The sequence below is a fragment of the Canis lupus genome, chromosome 2 (genome assembly GCF_003254725.2).
Source record: "Canis lupus dingo isolate Sandy chromosome 2, ASM325472v2, whole genome shotgun sequence".
Taxonomy (NCBI): domain Eukaryota; kingdom Metazoa; phylum Chordata; class Mammalia; order Carnivora; family Canidae; genus Canis; species Canis lupus.
The window spans coordinates 55,213,363-55,232,336 of record NC_064244.1 but is presented as its reverse complement, the minus strand read 5'-3'; the positions used below and the strand labels follow the sequence as shown (position 1 = coordinate 55,232,336).

General features: G+C 50.6%; 1 protein-coding gene across 19 annotated transcripts in view; it reads right to left on the bottom strand.

Annotated features, from left to right (window-relative positions):
• The window catches only part of ARHGEF28 (Rho guanine nucleotide exchange factor 28), a 289,007-nt gene that overhangs the window by 118,519 nt on the left and 151,514 nt on the right, over positions 1–18,974 (bottom strand). For 14 of the 19 annotated variants that reach the window (XM_035713570.2, XM_049103925.1, XM_049103933.1 and 11 more), the window contains 2 exons: positions 11,220–11,272; positions 10,563–10,623 (listed from right to left, as the gene is read on the bottom strand). The exons of 1 other annotated variant lie outside the window; for it this stretch is intronic. In XM_035713570.2, coding sequence (XP_035569463.2) covers positions 10,563–10,623; positions 11,220–11,272 — 114 coding nt within the window. Of the gene's footprint in view, positions 1–1,808; positions 2,320–9,080; positions 10,347–10,562; positions 10,624–11,219; positions 11,273–17,345; positions 18,605–18,974 lie in introns of those variants that run through there. 4 more of the 19 variants (XM_035713577.2, XM_025446887.3, XM_025446884.3 and 1 more) reach the window with 4 other exon arrangements.

The following is an 18,974-nucleotide window of genomic DNA, read 5'->3' as shown; positions in this document are numbered from 1 at the left end:
CAAATTTCCAGGAAAGACAGAAGAATGGCACAAGGAACCCCAACGCATGATCCTTCCCGAGAAGTACCGACCGTTAACACTCGGATTCCACTTTCTGCGTGTGTCCCGGCTTGCGTTTCCATGCGTGTGCATGCCCTCCCTCCTGGGTAAAGCCTTTCCCCACCGAACCATTTAATGGAAAGCTATAGCTGTCACGGCCCCTTCCCGCAGAGAAGGAGCAAAGCTCTAAAACACGACCACAGAGAAGTGCAATGTTGGGCGACGTGTTGAAGTCCCCAGGAAGAGAGTGTCAAGGACGCAGCGGAGTAGCAGGGTGACTCTGTTGAGCTTGAGGCTTTCTACCAGCCCTGGGGGGTTAACCAGTCTTATTCCGGGGGCGGGGGGGCTTGATTCTAGCCAAAGAGCAAGTACACGCGCACACGCACATGCACACACTTGGAGCAAACCAGGTACGTTGATAACTGCCATCCGCCATTTTGCTCAGCGGCAGTGACTCAGTGGGTCATTCTGTTCCAGCGGATACAGAGCTCCACTTTCACAGACATCCATCCCTTCTGGGGCCCTGGGGGCTCAGCAGTCGAGCGTCGGCCTTCGGCTCAGGGTGTGACCCCGGGATCGAGTCCCAAGTAGGGGTCCCTGCATGGAGCCTGCTTCTCCCTCTGCCTGGGTCTCTGCTTCTCTCTTATTTATAATAAATAAATAAATAAATACATACATACATACATACATACATACAGTCTTAAACATCCCTTCTGCCTTCAAGCTCATGAAAATGTTCTTTTGTCATTGAATTAAAAAACCACCACATAACTCCCCACACACGATAAGGGGCAGGTGGGTTACGGGCCTTCTTGTCGGTAAACCTCAGACCGCAACAAGCCCGCCTGCCAAGGCCAGCTGAGGATGGCGCAGCAAGGACACCTCCGCTGTAGCCTAGCACCGATTTGTCTTTTCTCTTTTTTTTTTTTTAAGATTTTTATTTATTTATTCCTGAGAGACAGAGAGAGAGAGGCAGAGACTCAGGCAGAGGGAGAAGCAGGCTGCATGCAGGGAGCCCGACACAGGACTCGATCCGGGACCCTGGGGTCATGCCCTGAACCCAAGGCAGACGCTCAACCGCTGACCCCCCCCAGGGGTCCCTGTCTTTTCATTTCTAAAGCCTGGGTGGCAGGAATGAGTTGTAAGGAGGAAAAGCTGGTATAAGCGCCCTGCATTATTAATCATGCTGCACGTAAACGCGTTTTTCCTCTGGCAGCAAAGCCTTTTGCATACGTGGTAATTACGAATAAACTTTTTAATGTGTGACTAGATCCCCTGGAGATACGCGCAGGCTTTCTTGTCTAAATCACTTCCTCAAAATCCCTTCCTTGGAGTAACTATAAAATCAATAGTATAAAGTATAAACCTTCTTACGTAAAGAATCTTTTCTTAAAAAATTCATACCCAGGTGGGAACCCAAACGCAGCAGAGACGGGGGCGGCGTGAGCGCCCAGCTCCTCGGGTCAGCGGGACCCCCCATCGGGGTGACGCCAAGCTGCCCGCTGGAGTGGAGCTGCACCACGGCCGTCCTTCTCCCGAGCCGCCCGCCCGCCCCCGGCTTCTACCGAGAAACTCACGCCGAGTCCGAGTCCGAGGGCCGGACGAGGAGCAGGCAGCTTTACCTCCTGGCCCCAGCTGGGGGGCCCCAGCCGGGGAGCTGCACAGAAACATGCAGGGACCTGCACCTCATCCGGGAGCCGGGGAAGAAGGGAGGACAAGGGGTGGGATTGCAAGGCCCCGGGGGTCAGAGGGGAGGCTGCGGGGTCTACCTGGCTTGGCCGCCCTCCGGCGCGTCTTCATCTTGGGGAAGGACGGCCACGAGTAGTTCAAAGGGGAGTCCGAGTCCGAGTCCATGTCTCTGGCGCCTAAATCAGCAGACGCGCCAGGACACTCGGGACGCTCCGGGTGTCCCCGGCAGGGGCCAGTCTCCCGGGGTGAGGGCAAGGGCTGCGGGGAGGCTCCGGCGCGGGCCAGGGAGGCCGGAGGGACTGAGGGGGCTGGGGAGGCCGGGGTGGCCGAGGAGCCTGGAGGGGCCAGAGGAGCCGAGGAGGCCAGGGAGGCAGGAGGGGCCAGAGGGGCTGGGGAGGTTGGAGGGGCCGGGGAGGCCGGGGTGGCCGGAGGAGCCGAGGAGCCTGGAGGGGCCGGGGAGGCCAGGGAGGCCGGAGACGCAGGAGGGGCTGGAGGGGCCGGGGAGGCCGGGGAGGCCAGGCTTCCTCCAGGCAGCCAGCACGGAGCTGGGGAAGGAGCTGCAACACCAGGCCAACCTCGGGGGGCGGGGACGGGGCACCACCGCCCAGTTATCCAGAAGGTCACCAGGAGCCAATGAATCATTAACCCCCCTCTTCCCTGGGCCGGAGATGGAAGTGAAGACAGGGCCTGAGCTCCGAGGGAGCGCCCACCATGCAAGACAAGCCTCCTTGCAGGCGCCTGTTTGGCTCTGGAGCCGGTGTCGCTGGTGGGCGGAGGCCCATGTGCGGGGCAGCTGGGGAGCTCAGGCCGCCTGGGGCACAGACTCTTCCAGAGCGGTCTGTCCCGCGCCACGGGCAGTGGGGTGGCCCCTGGGAGGCTGGGTCCAGGGCTCAGCAAGGCCACGCTCTGCATCCCTCGCTCTCCCCTCGTGAGGAGTCACCCACCTCCGCTTTGCACAGTCGGGGCGTCGGCTCCACCGTCTCGGGACCGGCACCGACACAGGGCCCTGGGCACCCGGAGAGCCGCCCCTCAGTGCCCCGGACTGTGGGCTCCCCGCCGGGAGGCCGCCCTGGCCCAGGCCCCACCCCGTGAGCACCAGCCACCTGCCCCACGAAGGCCCGAGCGACACGAGCCGCCTCCTGTGATGCCCCGACGCCCAGGAAACCAAGAGTGGGAATAACGGGGAGGCCTGCGGGTCTGAGGCGGTGGCGCCTCACCTGACCTGCCTCTACCGGGGGCACCTGGGGGCTCAGTCGGTGCGGCGTCCTCCTCGGCCTGGGCCCTGACCCCGGGGTCCCGGGATTGAGTCCCGCGTTGGGCTCCCCGCAGGGAGCCTGCTTCTCCATCTGCCTGGGTCTCTGCCTCTCTCTCTCTCTCTCTCTCTCAAATAATAAAATAAAATCTTTTTAAAAAAATATTCTCAGTCCTTACATCAAGTAAGACAGTTTTAGTGCACGTGGACCTTTAATATAAAATAAAATAATACAATAAAATCTTGAAGTGGGGATCCCTGGGTGGCGCAGCGGTTTGGCGCCTGCCTTTGGCCCAGGGCGCGATCCTGGAGACCCGGGATCGAGTCCCACGTCGGGCTCCCGGTGCATGGAGCCTGTTTCTCCCTCTGCCTGTGTCTCTGCCTCTCTCTCTCTCATTCTGTGTGTGACTATCATAAATAAATAAAAATTACAAAAAAAAAAAATCTTGAAGTGTTTCCATTCATTCTCAGTTTTACAGCTTAGAAAAGTACCAGGGACACTGCAGGCATGTGATAAATGAATTAATGATTACACTACTCTTGGCAGTGTGGATGGAAAAGCTTCTTTACATGTCACCTGTAAATGTTATTTAATAGACTGATTAAAAATATGTATTTAAAAGAATTTTTTTGACTCAAGTATGGGTGACACAGGGGATCCCTGGGTGGCTCAGGGGTTTAGCGCCTGCCTTCAGCCCAGGGCGGGATCCTGGAGTCCCGGGATCGAGTCCTGTGTTGGGCTCCCTGCAGGAGCCTGCTTCTCCCTTTGCCTGTGTCTCTGCCTCTCTCTCTCTCTCTCTCTCTCTCTGTGTGTGTCTCTCATGAATAAATAAATAAATAAATCTTTAAAAAAAGAAAAAAAAACCTATTTAAAAAAAAAAAAGTATGGGTGACACACAATGTGATATCAGTCTCAGGTGCACACAGTGATTCGACAACTCTGCAGGCTACACCCGGCAGCACCAGCCACCACACAATGGCTATGTCCTCTACCATTGGCTCTATTCTCTACACTATAGAAAATACACGGCTCACAGGAGTTCCTGTAGCTTTGTATCAAGGGTTTAAAAATATATTTGTGTTTTATTCATCACAATAGTATCTTTATCTGAAAAGATAAAAGAGCAGTAGTTGTGAGGGGACAAAGCCCACTGTTGTCCAAGGCTCCAGGCAATACCCCGGGTGTACCTAGATCCATGGACTCCTGGCTGCCTCGGCGAGGTCTGTAGACCAAAGAAAGGGAAACTCCAACTGTTTAGACAATCATCACACTGCAATGGAAGTGTTGGATCAGGAGATAACATTATCTTTCTCGTTTTTCACACATGGTTAAGTTTTAGAGCCACTTAATGAGGATAAATCCCAGGTCAACAAACTACCAGAGCTGCCCCTCTCTTGACCGTGATGACTGGTAGATCAGAAGAAAGGCAGGACAATCCCAAGAGAAACACGAAAAAAAAAATCCTTCTGAAACACATTTCTAGTACTTGGGGTGCCAAGGAGATTCATATTCATCTAGTCCTCCCCAAAGCACAGGTCCCGTTGACCAATTATCTATAAACTGATTATCGACAGGAGTATTATTCTGACAACAAAAAAGTACATGTGAGAAGCTCAATAAGATTTTCTAATTTGATTTACTAACATTCTTAAAGAATGACAGGATTGCCACTGACCATCTATATATCATTCATTTAACACATAAAGTGAAGTAGAAAATACTGTTTGCACACCTCTATTTTTAGGACAGCTCATTTTCTTGCTTAACAAAGAATTTCTCCCAAATGTGGGTCACTTACCCTCCTTGTTTTCTAGAGTAATTAACTTTTTTTTCCCCTGTTGTGCCAATATGATTGCATTTAAATTAATTCAAGATGGTATTTACGTTTCATTCATAGTCAATGGATTGATTCCTTTGCTTTCCCTGGCTGATTCCAACTGCAGTTAGCAGAATTCAAGGATATATCCCAAGGCCACTTTCTCATCAGATATCATGCAACTATTACAATACAAGAGTGTGAATAATTTCATCAGTCTTACTGTGCCTCTTTTATACTTTTTTTAAGATTTTATTTATTCATGACAGAGAGAGAGAGGCAGAGACACAGGCAGAGGGAGAAGCAGGCTCCATGCAGGGAGCCCAACGTGGGACTCGATCCCGGGTCTCCAGGATCAGGCCCTGGACTGAAGGCAGCGCTAAACCGCTGAGCCACCCGGGCTGCCTGTGCCTCTTTTAATTAGAAAATCCTTAGAAAATTACCTCTGTATGGTTACAATCACCCAGGGCAGGCGCTGTTGCCTGGAGTTTTCAGCTGTGGGGAAGAACCATGTGAAAGGGAAGCTTCCCTTGATCCTCCTCATGTCATCACAACATGTCACCCACCTTTCAATCTTGGTGAAATTCATCTTCCTTAGAAGAGTATTTATATTTTGATTTGAATTACAGTATTTGTACAGTTTTCTTATTCTCCAGTGAGACCCAAAAATGCCTTGAGTACAAGAGCTATGTCATACTCGTATTTTTAAGGAGCCACAAGCTAAAAAGGAAAACTCTGGGGTTTGGAGCCATATACCATCCGGGCTTGGAGAGCGGCTCTGTCGCTTATTTACTTAGTGACCCTAAGTCACTTGTACTTTCCGATCCTCAGTTGTCTCATCCACACTATAAAGAGTTGTAAGGATCAAATGAAGTCGTAACAGTAGAGAACTTCATATAAGTTTTCATTAAGTTTCAGCTTAAATATTAAGTTTCCCTTTCACTGTATTCTCTTGTACATTATAGACACTGAAGTATCCTTATGTTTACCTCAGGAGTAAAGACTTGATTTTCTGAAACCTGAGACGTGCAAATGTGCACAGAAGTTCCAAGACAATCACACCAAGACTGAAAGAGGAGGAGGACTTGTTTTGCTTCTCCGCTCCATTGTGACAACCAGAGACCACGGTTTCGAACACTGCTGGACACCATTCTTGGAAAAAGTCATTGAAAAGAACAGACAAGAGGAGGTAAGACCCCTAATGCCAGAACAACAAGCCTCTGCTGGTTCACTTCGGCTAGCACGATGGCAATAGCGTAGCCTTAGGCGAAAATCAGAGACTGTCAGGATCTTCCTCGAAATTCCTAGAAAGCACTGTATCATCTCCTGGAGTTCAACACAAGCAGCACGTCTTTGCTGGAGAACCCTGTGACTTTTGTTACGCACCAAGCGAAATGCTTGGCTTTTACTGGGGGGCGACGGTATACAGAAAATATGGATTTTTAAATGCTTAGCTCAAATCCATGTGCTGAAGATGCACTCACTCTGAGAAGCACAGGGGGACCACACATTCACAGTTTTTTCTACTGTGAGCATGTGTTGCTGCCACAACTTAAGATTATTTTTTCCCGAACTCTTCTGTGGCACAATATTCGATCCGGGATCTTGGCTGGCGCGGTGGCCAGCCAGACCTGGAGCCGTGCTGCAGCCGAGCCTGGGCCCAGAGCTGGAAAGCACTGTGATCCCCTAGCAGAGGCTGCGGTTCCCATCCCATCGCTGCCTCCCCGTGGGGGGGGCGTCCCCCCTTCCCTCCCCAGTCCCCCAGGAACGCTGAAACACTCTCACGCTGCTGACTTCACCAAGCCTTCATTTTTTCCACTCACCCCAGTCACACACGTACGCTCCACGGGAGTCAGGCTCAAGCCGTCTTCCGTCCAACGCGGGACACACCGGATAAATCATGGTAGGAAAACCAACATCGCTCTGAGCGTCCCTGAACCTGGTCCAACGCACCCAACTCCACTCACGCTCCCGAGTGTCCCGTGCTAAGGAAGCAGGGGTGTCACCTTCCAGGAGCTTCTGTAACTTGCCCGAAACGCTGGCATCTTGTTTCACAGGCCTCCAGGACAAACTCAACGTTTAACTGGAAATCGTAATTGCTAACCAGACACACACTTTTATTTCGTCCAATTCAGCCTTTTAAAAGTAGAGTTAGGGCAGCCCGGGTGGCGCAGTGCTTTAGTGCCGCCTTCAGCCCAGGGCGTGACCCCGGGGTCCTGGGATCGAGTCCCGCATCGGGCTCCTGCATGGAGCCTGCTCCTCCCTCTGCCTGAGTCTCTACCTCTCTCTCTGCGTGTCTAATAAATCTTTAAAAAACATACAAAAACTTTAAGAAAAAATTAAAAAATAGAAGTAGAGTTAGCAAGGCAGCAGCAATTCAAGCTATCTCCAACCTTGCTGATGCAGTCATGGTTTGCACGCCTTCCTTTGTGGGTGGGATTCCAAGAAGGCAGCTGGAGCTCGCCCTCCCTCCACATTCCCACAGCTGTCCCCTTGCTTAGGCTTGATGCCACCACCTTCTCCTTGGCACAGCATCTGCTGGGGCCCCGCTACCAAGCTTCTATTCTTAATCATATTTTGCCCTGCACACTTGAGTGAAATGGGCAAATGGACTTTCTTCCTTCTTAAATTTCTCTACTGACCCACTTCATCTATGTTCTCTAAATCCATTTCGTCCGAATGCTCTGCTCTCAGTCTCCAGTCCACCTGCCTATAATGTGAAGGAAACCCCAAAATGAGAAGTTCCACTCTTCACTCAGCACCAGAGTTGGACCCCAGGCCTTCAACTGACATATAGTCTTCCCTTTGAACAAAGTCCCAGCCCTTCAACTGATACTCGCCCCCAGGAGGCGCTTGCAGCACCCACAGAGAGCAGGGGTGAATGTCCCATCACCCTGAATGTCCTCCTACGACTCACTGAGGTGGTTCGGAGGCACTGGCTTGGATAAACGTACCAGCGATGACCCCACCACCACCCCCAAAGCATCATCTCTGCAACCAACGGTCATTTTCAGTATGTGAACCACTGGCCAGTGTGGTTTTTGATGCCTTGATGGCCAACAATACAAAGGGAACCTCCAGGGCAATAAATTAAATAAAAGTCACCTCCTCGGTCACGCTAGTCACACATCACACACACAGTAGCCACAGGTGGCTACTGGCTACCATTCTGAACAGTCCAGATACAAAACATGGCCATCGTCGCAGCACGTGCTGCTGGAGCAGCACCGCTGGAGCTTGTGAGCACACGCTAAACTAACATCATACTAACATCATTTTAAATAATACAAGTCAGCCAAGAAAGAAACCTCTACCGTGCTGACGTTTATCAGCACGTCCTTGGGGACTGAGCAGAACATAAGTGCAAATAAAACGGCACAACAGTTTGCAAGTGGCCTTGTGGAAAAGCCGTTTCGATTTCCAGACTCCGGCTTATCACCCAACTGTCGCTCACGGCTTCCTGGCCCAGAAGGTCCTTTTAAGACCCTATTATCAGTTTCTCTGCATAAAGTCGGGTACCTTTTTTTTTTTTTCCAATCCAAAAAAGTCTAATCCAAAGAAAGAAGCAGGGACGCCTGGGTGGCTCAGCGGTTGAGTGTCTGCCTTTGGCCCAGGGCGTGATCCTGGAGTCCTGGGATCGAATTCCGCATCGGGCTCCCTGCATGGAGCCTGCTTCTCCCTCTGCCTGTGTCTCTGCCTCTCTCTCTGTGTCTCCATGTATCCATGAATGAATGAATGAATAAATAAATAAATATAAATAAATAAAATCTTTAAAAAAAAATAAAAACAAAGAAAGAAGCAAATATCACCACAAGGAACGATCGTGGCCCTTTTCATCACTCACTGGGGATGAAAGTTCTACAAGGGTGTCTCAAATCATTTAGTACAATCCTCCTCAGACCCAGTGACATTACTGGCAAAACACACCGATTAGGTCGGGCTACTCCATCCTCTTCTTACCCAGCAAGTACGCCAGCTAGAGAAGGGAGTCTTTAAAGGTGAAAATTAAAATGACCCCATTTAATACTCATAAAAAAAAAAAAAAAAAAAAAAAAAAAAACGGCCGACGCTCCTCCCCCACCAGCAGTTTGTCTTGGTAAACACTCTTCAAAGCTAACATTCCTAGGAGCACGATGCAATTTGCAGATGAGGCATCCTGTATGCGTGAGCAACGGCTGTGCTCTGAGTTTAATGGCCTGCGACAATCCTGTAGATGGAGATGTTTGCTTTCATTTCTGCTTCCTCTTCCCCTTCCTCTCCTAGAGGTGAATTATGGCCCTTACCTTATAGAGCAGAAATATCAAAGGTGTGCGCATTGCTTGGCAGGGTCTTACTTTCTGTTCTGATTTCAGGCCTTCTGAAAACATCCCTGCTCGTAGCCAGGCTGCCAGCAGCACGGCCAACGGATGCCGGCGGTGGTGCTTCCTGCCACACTTTCTCTCCACGACTCCCCCACTGCCGTCCCTGCTCTGCCCGTGCGTGCCACGCATGCCCACAACACTCCGCTGGCCTCCAGTGGGACTCCCGTGCCTCTGGGCCCCCAGGCCCACCCACCCTCACGGTTAAACTCGCCCTTGGGCATCGTCCTGGTCTCCCCCTTTTGCGTCCGCCCGAACCCTCCACGAGCTCCAGCACCAGCTCACTCACAGCGACACCCAGCTCCCCTCCACTCACATGCGTTCCGCGGGGGGCGCAGCCTCGGCCTCACTCAGGGAAGGAACTGGGAAGCTTGTACGTAGGTGCCTTCCAGTCAAGCCCAGAGGTCTGGGCGAGTTTATGTTCATCCTCCGGCCTCCAAGAGCCTCATCAGGCTCCAACTCCAAGGGGAACTCTGAGGCCCACATTCGCCCTCCAGGACTAGCGAGCGGCCACGGGGATCTGAGGAGACGCCCTAGGGAGCTGCAACTAGACTTTGTGGGCAGATGAGAAGGTCCAGTCCCAGGAAAAAACTACCTTCACCTCTGCCAAGAGATCGCCTAGTGCCCAGAGGCTGCACCCAGCGACAGCATCTGGTCCTTCCCCAGGCCAGGGGAGGACTGCATGGGCTCAGCTCCAAAGGTACCACAGCTGGGTCTCAAAATGGGCAGGAAGCCCGGGGTTCCAAGGCCGGGCAGGGGGAGCCGGGAGTCTCAGGCCCACCACGTACTGTCGCCAGGGGCCTCAGCCCCTTCCTCAGCCGTGCTGGCGGGGCCCACCTCCGACCAGGAATGAGGCAGCCAACACAGGACACAGTCCATGCCAGACTCTGGCTCAGAGTTCCACTGCTTGGAAGCAGCCTCCATTGCTTTGCCTTTGCCTTTTTTTTTTGTTTTTTTGTTTTTTTTTTTTGGTTAAAGGATCATACGTGGAGACTCAGTCCCTGAACTCAAGGTATTAATACTGCTGCCGCGACAAGACTTCATTTTGCATTGGTTTCAAAAACTAGACAAAGTTCCCAGGAGGGAAGATTGTATTTTAAGATTTCTTTTCTTGAATAAATAAATAAAATTAAAAAAAAAAAAAAAAAAGGCAGCCCGGGTGGCTTAGCGGTTTAGCGCCGCCTTTGGCCCGGGGCGTGATCCTGGAGACCGGGGTCGAGTCCCGCGTCTGGCTCCCTACATGGAGCCTGCTTCTCCCTCTGCCTGTGTCTCTGCCTCTGCCTCTCTCTCTCTCTCTCTCTCTATCATGAATAAGTAAATAAAATTAAGAAAATAAAAAGATTTCTTTTCTTGGGGTCCTGTCTGTACCCAGGACGTGCACACGGGGATGCTGTATCTGGAACATACCCAAATCAAGACTGTCCCGGCCGTCGTGTTCATGGGGGTCAACGTCCGGGCTGTCCACACGCTGGAAAAGAGGTTTTTGACAAAAATCACTTCTGGGCCACAATTGGGTTTACTCTCATCAACGCAGGAAACGTGACCTCAGAAAATATCCGTGAGGACACGTTACGTGTCTCGCAGCACGGGCGCGAGCACAGGCTTGCGCTTGATTAGCAGTCCTCAAGGGCTCCAGGGAAGACGGGACTGGGCCCGCGCGGAGGCCCACCTGACAGCCCTGCACAGGTCCCCTTACGCCCACAGGCTGTCCCCGGGCGTCCCCCTGCAGCTGCCGTGCGGGCAAACATCTGTAGCTCCCACTCTTTAAGGAAAAACTTGCTTTGGAAAAAAAAAAAAAAAACTTGCTTTGGAAAATGTATACGCTTGGGTTGCGTACACAGCCATGAGCCAGAAAGGCAGCGGCTTCGGTCGGTCAGCCCCGGTCCAGAGCAGAGGCTGACAGTAGGTAGAGCCAAGTGAATTTCAAGTGCACGTGAGATGGGGAACACACTTCGGGGGGCGTGGGGGGTTCCGCTAGCTATCACCACTAGTTCTTCACTTCTACTTCAGCTCCAAAAAGAAGCCCCCCCCCCAAAAAAAGAAAGAGGGACAGAGAATCATTACCTTTACATCCTCCTTTTCAGGTGATGGCCTGCCGGTCACCAAATTCCTAATCTCTGCAAAAGGAATAATCGTCATCAGGATTTGCTGATAGAAGTTTTCGTTAAAAGAAAAAAAAAGCGGGGGGCAGCCCGGGGGGCTCAGCGGTTTAGCGCCGCCTTTGGCCCAGGGCGTGACCCCAGGTCCTGGGATCGAGTCCCGTGTCAGGCTCCCTGCATGGAGCCTGCTTCTCCCTCTGCCTGTGTCTCTGCCTCTCTCTCTGTGTCTCTAATAAATAAATAACATCTTTAAAAAAGAAAAAAAGAAAGAAGAAAAAAACCCCCAAACTAGGTAACAAATAGAAAGAGCTGCCCGAGGAGTGGTCCGAGCGGAGCTAGCCTGGATCAGGCTTCTTAAAAACCAACCCTCCGCGGAGTAGGAGATGCCCCGACTGCCACGCTGCGGTAATATCTGGGGACCAAGAGGTTAACAAGCCCAGGACCTCTCGCAGGAAATCCTGATGGGGGAAAAAAAAAACATCATTAAATAAACAAAGGCCCCTGATGCAGAAGGAAGACAGCTCACAGGACGAAGGCTCTTCCAAATAGGCCAGATTCTAGGGACGTGCGTAGGACCTACCTACACGTGTCCCACGTGTCCAGCTCCTCAAACACCACAACTTTCGTGTTTCAAAAGGGCCTCATTCATCCCCACTGAGGCTCAGCCTTGCCCGGGCGTCCCTGACGCCTCAAGGCCAGCCCGACCCTCGGGCTCCCACCCCGGACGGCGCCAGGCCGGGCACGCGCAGGCGCCCTTCCTCGGAATAACGGCTTTCCTGGAAACTCCAGTGGTCGGGATGCCCCGGGCTAAACAGGAAGGTTCACTTGAGGGGTATTTTTCTCTGGGTCCTGACCGGTTCTCTTCGCACTCAGCTGCCGTAACAAGAGCCACCATTGCTGATACATAAGCACCAAGCAGGGTGGGGCCTGAGGAAAAGGAGCACTGGACACCCCGGGCAAGGATGGGGAGCAGGGCCTTGCCCAACCGCCCCTGGACCTTTGGGCTGCCCTGCCCGTCGCCCACCCAGGGCCCCTGCACCTCGCCATCCTGTTACCTAACGTCACCCAAGCCCTCCCGTCTCACGTGGATTTACTCATGTTGCCAGGACCAAAGCGAGGAGTCTCATTCATGGCTGGGTTCTTTGTGTGTGTGTGTGTTTTAAGATTTTATGTGTTTATTCCCGGGGGCCCAGAGCGGAGGCGGCGCCGGGGAGCCCACGTCGGTGTGCACCCCGCGCCTGGCCTGCAGGAGGCAGCACCGACCCGCCGGCTGCGTGACGCCCAGGGGAAGCCTGCCCAGAACCGCATGACCCAGGGCTCCACGGGGTGGGAGGCGCCTACAGAAAAGACGGGTTTTTGTTCTGAAACACAACACACCCGACCCCTAAAAGCTGGGCTGCTGCGGCGGGGAGGGCCCCGAAATGAGAAAGGGAGGGCGGCAAGAAGCAAAGGTCAACGGACACTCCGGCCCAGGCCTCCGGGCGCGCTGGGTTTTGTCCTGCTTCCTCTAAAGCCTTCTCACCCCGCGTGCTCCTCAACTAGGCTCCCGCATTTCTAAGACACGTGGAGGGCGCTGGTCAGAAGGGACAGCACACGTTTCCCCAAGACTGAGCTGACCAGGCCGCGGCACCCGACAAACCCAGCCTGGGCTCACAGAGGCCACGTCCCTCGGGGGCCCGGCCAGATCCCACCCTGCCCATTCCCACCTTGCACCCTGCCGGCCCACGCTCTTCTGTGCCGCCAACTGCAGCTTGCTTTTGTTTCAGGTATAATCTAATCTAATTAATGCAAATACCAGAAGCTGTTAAGAGAGACAAGTGTTTATAAGATTTGTACTGAGTTTAAAAATAGCTTCCAAAGTTATAGAAGCTTTACGCAAGCACCACTGAAGATACCTGGGAGCGTGTATAGACCCGGGATAAGGTCTATAGGCGATCTTTAATTAATCTGGGACTATACACAGCTCCGGCCTAGAGCTTTAAAAGAATCTGGCGCTCATTCCACCGGAGGTCAATCAAACTGCTCTAGGAGAGTTTCTGCTAAATTACCGGGATCCTCTTACACTCGGTCAGCTGTGACACCAAGGGCGGTAGTGCAACCGAACCGCCCATTGCCATGGCAACCTCCAGCCAATAATGATATCGGTAACATCAAACTATTCTGTTTTAAAGGCCCATTAATCTTGCCCTCACAGCCCACCCAGAAGGATTATCCCCTCTAAATCCGATTTACCAAACTTAATAAACATGTTTTCTTACTGCTAAACTCTAAATGGAACAACAAACGAGCTCTAATATTCATGGTCACCAGTGACACTGTACCTGCAAACGGGGTTTTCAAAAACCAGGGTTAAGCGGCTATAAGATTATGACGAGTGTTTCTGTTAAGAAACAGAGGAGCCTAATAGGTCCCAGCTCTGTGTTAAGTCTCACTGTCCCCTTTTGACGACTGGGACCTCAGAGGCCACACCTACTGCAAAGCAAGCGCTTACACTGGACACACAGGCTGATCAGGACTCTCCTTTAACTGCCCTTTGCTGGGTCGTCTGGATCTGCCCAGGAAGGAGGCAAAAAAATAAATAAATAAATAATTCAAAAAAATTAAAAATAAATAAATACATAAATAAATAAATAAATATTCGTGATGGGAGCCAGCCAGACTTCTACCGTCTGGATCCTCCCAGGAAGGAGGCAAAAAAATAAAATAAAATAAAATAAAAATAAATTTAAAAATTTAATAAATAAAATAAATAAATAAATAAATATTCGTGACGGGAGCCAGCCAGACAGCTATCGTCTGGAGTCTGGATCCTCCCAGGAAGGAGGCAAATAATAATAATAATAATCATCATCATCATCATCATCATCTAAATAAATAAATAAATAAATAAGTAAGTAAGTTAAGTAAGTAAGTAAGTAAATCGTGATGGGAGCCAGCCAGACAGCTACTGCATTCTTGGTTCAGGTTCAACCGTCCACGATGGAGTCAACACCTGGGCTAGATGGGCAGGGCATCACCAAAAGTACATCGGGAACCGAGGGCCATGCTCTCAGCTCATGCTGCCTGCCCCACAAAGGCCCAAGGGAACTCAGAGGGGTTTACAGGGTTTGAATGGATCCTTTCCTCCCAACAGATGTGAGTTCTGGGGAGGCTGGCCCGACCCTTAGGTGCCGGGAGCCAAGCGAGAGCCTGCATACTGGAGGCACCAGATGAACGCTTCTCTCTCCAGGGGAACCTACACCTGGCGGCCCGGAACAGCAGAGGAGTTGTTGGGGATCATCAGGCAAAGCCGTGGCTCAGGACCGGGATGCAAGAGTTGTTCAAGTTTCTGAAATACTAACTCAAACACTCTGAATCCCAGCCCTGTTGATCCCCACTTCCGAGCTGCCGGACTGATGGACAGAGGACTGCCTTTCCCTCTGCTTCCTCCCGCCCCTCCCGCCGCTTCCCCTCTAAGGACTCCGTGTCAACGCATCGCGCCAGTGATTCACCCGGGTGTGCATGTCCAGTTCACGAGAGGCCGGGGCTGAAACGGCGAAGGGAACAAATTTGAGACACTCCTCTCCATTCGGCAGCTACTTTAATGCTGTGCCCTCTGGTTCAGCATCCCAGTTACTCTATTTTTTTTTTGCCTAAACGCGGGAACACTAGTAAAATCCATCTTGTGGGCTTCCCAGCATAAGCAAGGACTAGGAGAAAGGACAAGGCCCTACCTACAGAAATACCAGCATCAGCCCATCAGTCCACTCTTGTGAACAGGCTGGGTCCCTGCTGAGCCCCGGGACCAGCCAAGGCCAGGACCAGCAAGGCCAGGACGTCCAGGCGAGGGCAGGCATTCGGCACCAGAGCAACTCTGGATGGATTCTAATTTTCCTATTTGCACTCTGCATCCTCTCTAAAGGAACTTAAGAACTCTTTTTTGAAATACTTTTAAATTACTTGTGATAACTTTTTCGAGCCACAAAAATAATTAAGGAGAAAAGAAGAAATAAAACCACCACTAACGTTTTAGTATATACACTTCCTTCCCTACATGCATATTTTTGTAACAGCTTTAAGGCATAATATTATACTAAATATCCATTTAAAGTGTACATATAATTCAATTATTTTTGACACATTTGGAGTTTTGCAATTGTTACCCCTTGAGAATGTTTTCTTTACCCCCAGGAAAGAAATCCTGCACCCATGAGTGCTCACGCCCCAGACCTCCCCACCTATCCCCACTCCTGCCCCAGCCAAAGGCAACTACCAGTGTCCTTTCTGACTTAATGATTTGTCTGTTCTGGATATTTTATATCAATGGAATCACACAATACGGGGTCTTTGGTAACAGGATTCTCTCACACAGCATAGTATTTTTAAGGTTTTTTTTTGCATAATTTACCAGCAGTTCATTCCTTTTTATTGCCCAAGTGCCATTCCATTACATGGATGAACCACATTGTGTGTGTGTGTGTGTGTATATATATATATATACACATATACACATATTTTGTACATATATATAGAGTATATTACTGGGTCATATGGTAACTATGCTTAATATTTTTTCTTTTGCTTATATTTTTATGTTTTTATATGTTTTTATAATATACTTTTGGGTTTGTTTTACATCTCCAGTCTGCATTTGCCCACGCCCCATAAAAGTCTCCAATAGTGAATAATTTACAGGGGGTGGGGAAAAAAAAAAGATTCCCTTAGCCCAAAACTTTGGTTGCAACTATCACATAAACAAAGGCTCTAAATGATGACCTCTCTGCACTGAGGGGGGCACTTGATGGGATGAGCACTGGGTGTTATTCTAGATGTTGGAAAATTGAACACCAATAAAAAATAAATTTATAAAAATATAAATGAATGAATGAATGAATGAATAAATAAATAATAATGACCTCTCATACTGAGGTCACGATTTAATTTTCCTGATTTACTCAACTGTTTGAATAAAATGAGGCAAGTCATACTTGAATGATATAAACAACATTCATTTTTTGTCTTGTGAATACTTTTCTGTTCCCCCGACTTCCCACTTGGATTCTACTGGAACTCAGGAAAGAAACTCTTCAGCTCTACTTTCCACGTAAGCTCATCTCAACTGTATTGGACTCCTGACACGGGCTCAGTTCATGCTAGTCCTTGCCTCCAGGCTGCTCATCTGACCGTCGGGAACCGGTACCCATGGTGCGTCTGGACAGAGCTTGTTACAGCGAGGCGACTTCTGAAGAATGGGGAGATTCTTTCCAGCTCAAATTAAGATTCTTCTGATAAACTGGGGAGGCAAGAAGAATTTTTCTCCATGCATGACAAAATACTAGTATTGTAAGAATAGAGAAAATGAGCACCACACTGACTTGATCTCCTATTTTTATCCTTGACCCCTCGATGAAGAAACTCACTCTCCTGAGGGCCGGAGGAAAGAGTAGATTGGCAAAGCCAGCCTCTAAAGGACGTACAGGAAAATGCTGAGCGGCTCCGTGAAATGAGAGGAACAATTACAAATTACTTCCCAGGGCTGGAAAGCATGTTCTCTGGGCGTGATTTTTTTTTTTTTTATAAATTTATTTTTTATTGGTGTTCAACTTGCCAACATACAGAACAACACCCAGTGCTCATCCCATCAAGTGCCCCCCTCAGTGTCTGGGCATGATCTCTAATTGTTCTGAAAATGCCAAAATATTTGACTTCCAGGTGAACAACGCCAATGAAGTATTGGGATGGAGGGTCCATACTAGGGTTAAGATAAGAATGTGGTGTCCAAATGAGTGACCATCCCTACAGAACAGCCTATTGCTGTCCTGAAATCCCCAGCATCTCGGGCCCCAGCCATCCCGTATCTCGGCAGATGCTGGAACGGCACCCAACCCTTCTAAAGAAGGCTTTCAGTTACAGTATGGAAAATGAAGAATCTTGGAAAGGAAATCTTGCGTAGATAAAAAGGCCCTTTGTTTTCTGTTTTCCCCCAATAATTCACAGGAGGTTCTCAAATAAGGAGACTGTACCATTCAAGTGCCCCTTCACGTTCGCTCACCCGGAGCACACAGAGCTGCATTCTCCTCGAGAGAACGTTTGAACAAAAAAATCTGCTTACCTCGTGCCTGGGACAGGGAGAGCCATCTCGTATCCCGACACACGCATGACGGCCACCAAATCCACCCTCGCACACGTTACGACGTGGCTTCTAACGAGCCGGCGCTGCTGTGATGCTTCGTGGTGGCCGGGCAGCCACCGTCAGGCAGGCACCAGTCCAGGGCTCTACTCTACTTTCTCACCGAAGCCTCACTACGCACTACGAAATGATACGCCCAACTCCACCATTTTGCACAAAAGGAAACACAGCTGAATAACCTGAAAAAATGTTCAGAGGCCAGATCGCGGCAGAGTTGAGGAGTTAGCAGAGTCTGCCTGGAGCTGGCGTGTGTCATCAAGACATGCCTGTGCACGCAGGTCATGAATCTTCCTCGTAAGAACTTTATGAGACAGGTCAGCCGTGTGGAAGAAAGCTCCTTTCAAGGCGATGATCCCAACTTTGCACACAAATGCCGGAGAGAACTCTCCAACAGCAGCCCAAAGACCACGCAGCCGAGTGTTCTGTTATGCAAGGGCGGGGACTACTCCACGGTGTGATCGGGAGATGTCCTTGTTGACCTCCCGACTACCCAGGCAAGTTGTGGCACCTCTAATCGCGCGGCGCTGCCCCTTCCTCGTGTATAAAACTGGGAAAATTGGGCAGCCCAGGTGGCTCAGTGGTTTAGCGCCGCCTTCAACCCAGGGCCTGATCCTGGGGTCCTGGGATCAAGTCCCGCATCAGGCCCCCCTGCATGGAGCCTGCTTCTCCCTCTGCCTGTGTCTCTGCTTCTCTGTCTCTGTCTCTCATTAATAAATTTTAAAAAATAAATAAAATCATAAATAAATAAACAAATAAACAAAACAAAACAAAACAAAACTGGGAAAATACACTCCTGACATCGGAAAGGTCCCTCTCGGTGAGCACTGGCAAGTGCGTTCCGTGGATGCATCAACCCTGCTCGGCTCACAGCTACACCCGCAGCACCCGGCACGGGCCCGGCCCTCAAAAAATCCCAGAGCTCAGTTGTATAAAAATAAACTCCTGGAGATGAGGGCTCTCCCTTTTGCCATTCTGGTTGCCGATCTGCCACCAGGGCCTGGACCACGGTGGCCTGCGAGCGAGTGAGCTCTCAAGCATTTGCTCAAGGGTAAGAAAAAGTGAGCCTGCAGGACCCTCAAGTGCCTGCCTAGACCGTGCCCAGTTTTGGATGCACGGCCCCCCAAGCACGCAGGCGGCACGGGCGTCTCGACCGCAAGACGCACCGAGATGCCGAGAAACAGGACGTGGACTCTGAATCTCCACCGTGAATGAGGGCCTCGGATACTGCATTGTTACCTTATTTGGTCAAAGGACCCTTTCCCAAAGCATCTCCTAAGTCTAGTGTTTTGAACAATGCCCTTTAGGAAATCCTGGGACAGGAGATCGGAGAAGGCGAGGGACCAAACCGAGCGGCTGGTGGACTACTAACACTGGCGTCAGCTTACTCATCTGCGTGTGTCACAAACGAGAGGGCTTTCTGGCCATTGAGCTCACCTGGAGTGACCTCCCATCCTTCTGGGAGTCTGATCCCAAGGATGAAGCTGTGGAAACATAACTGGCTCGGGGACCATAATGACACCATTTATCATGCTAATGGGGACTGTAAAGCCC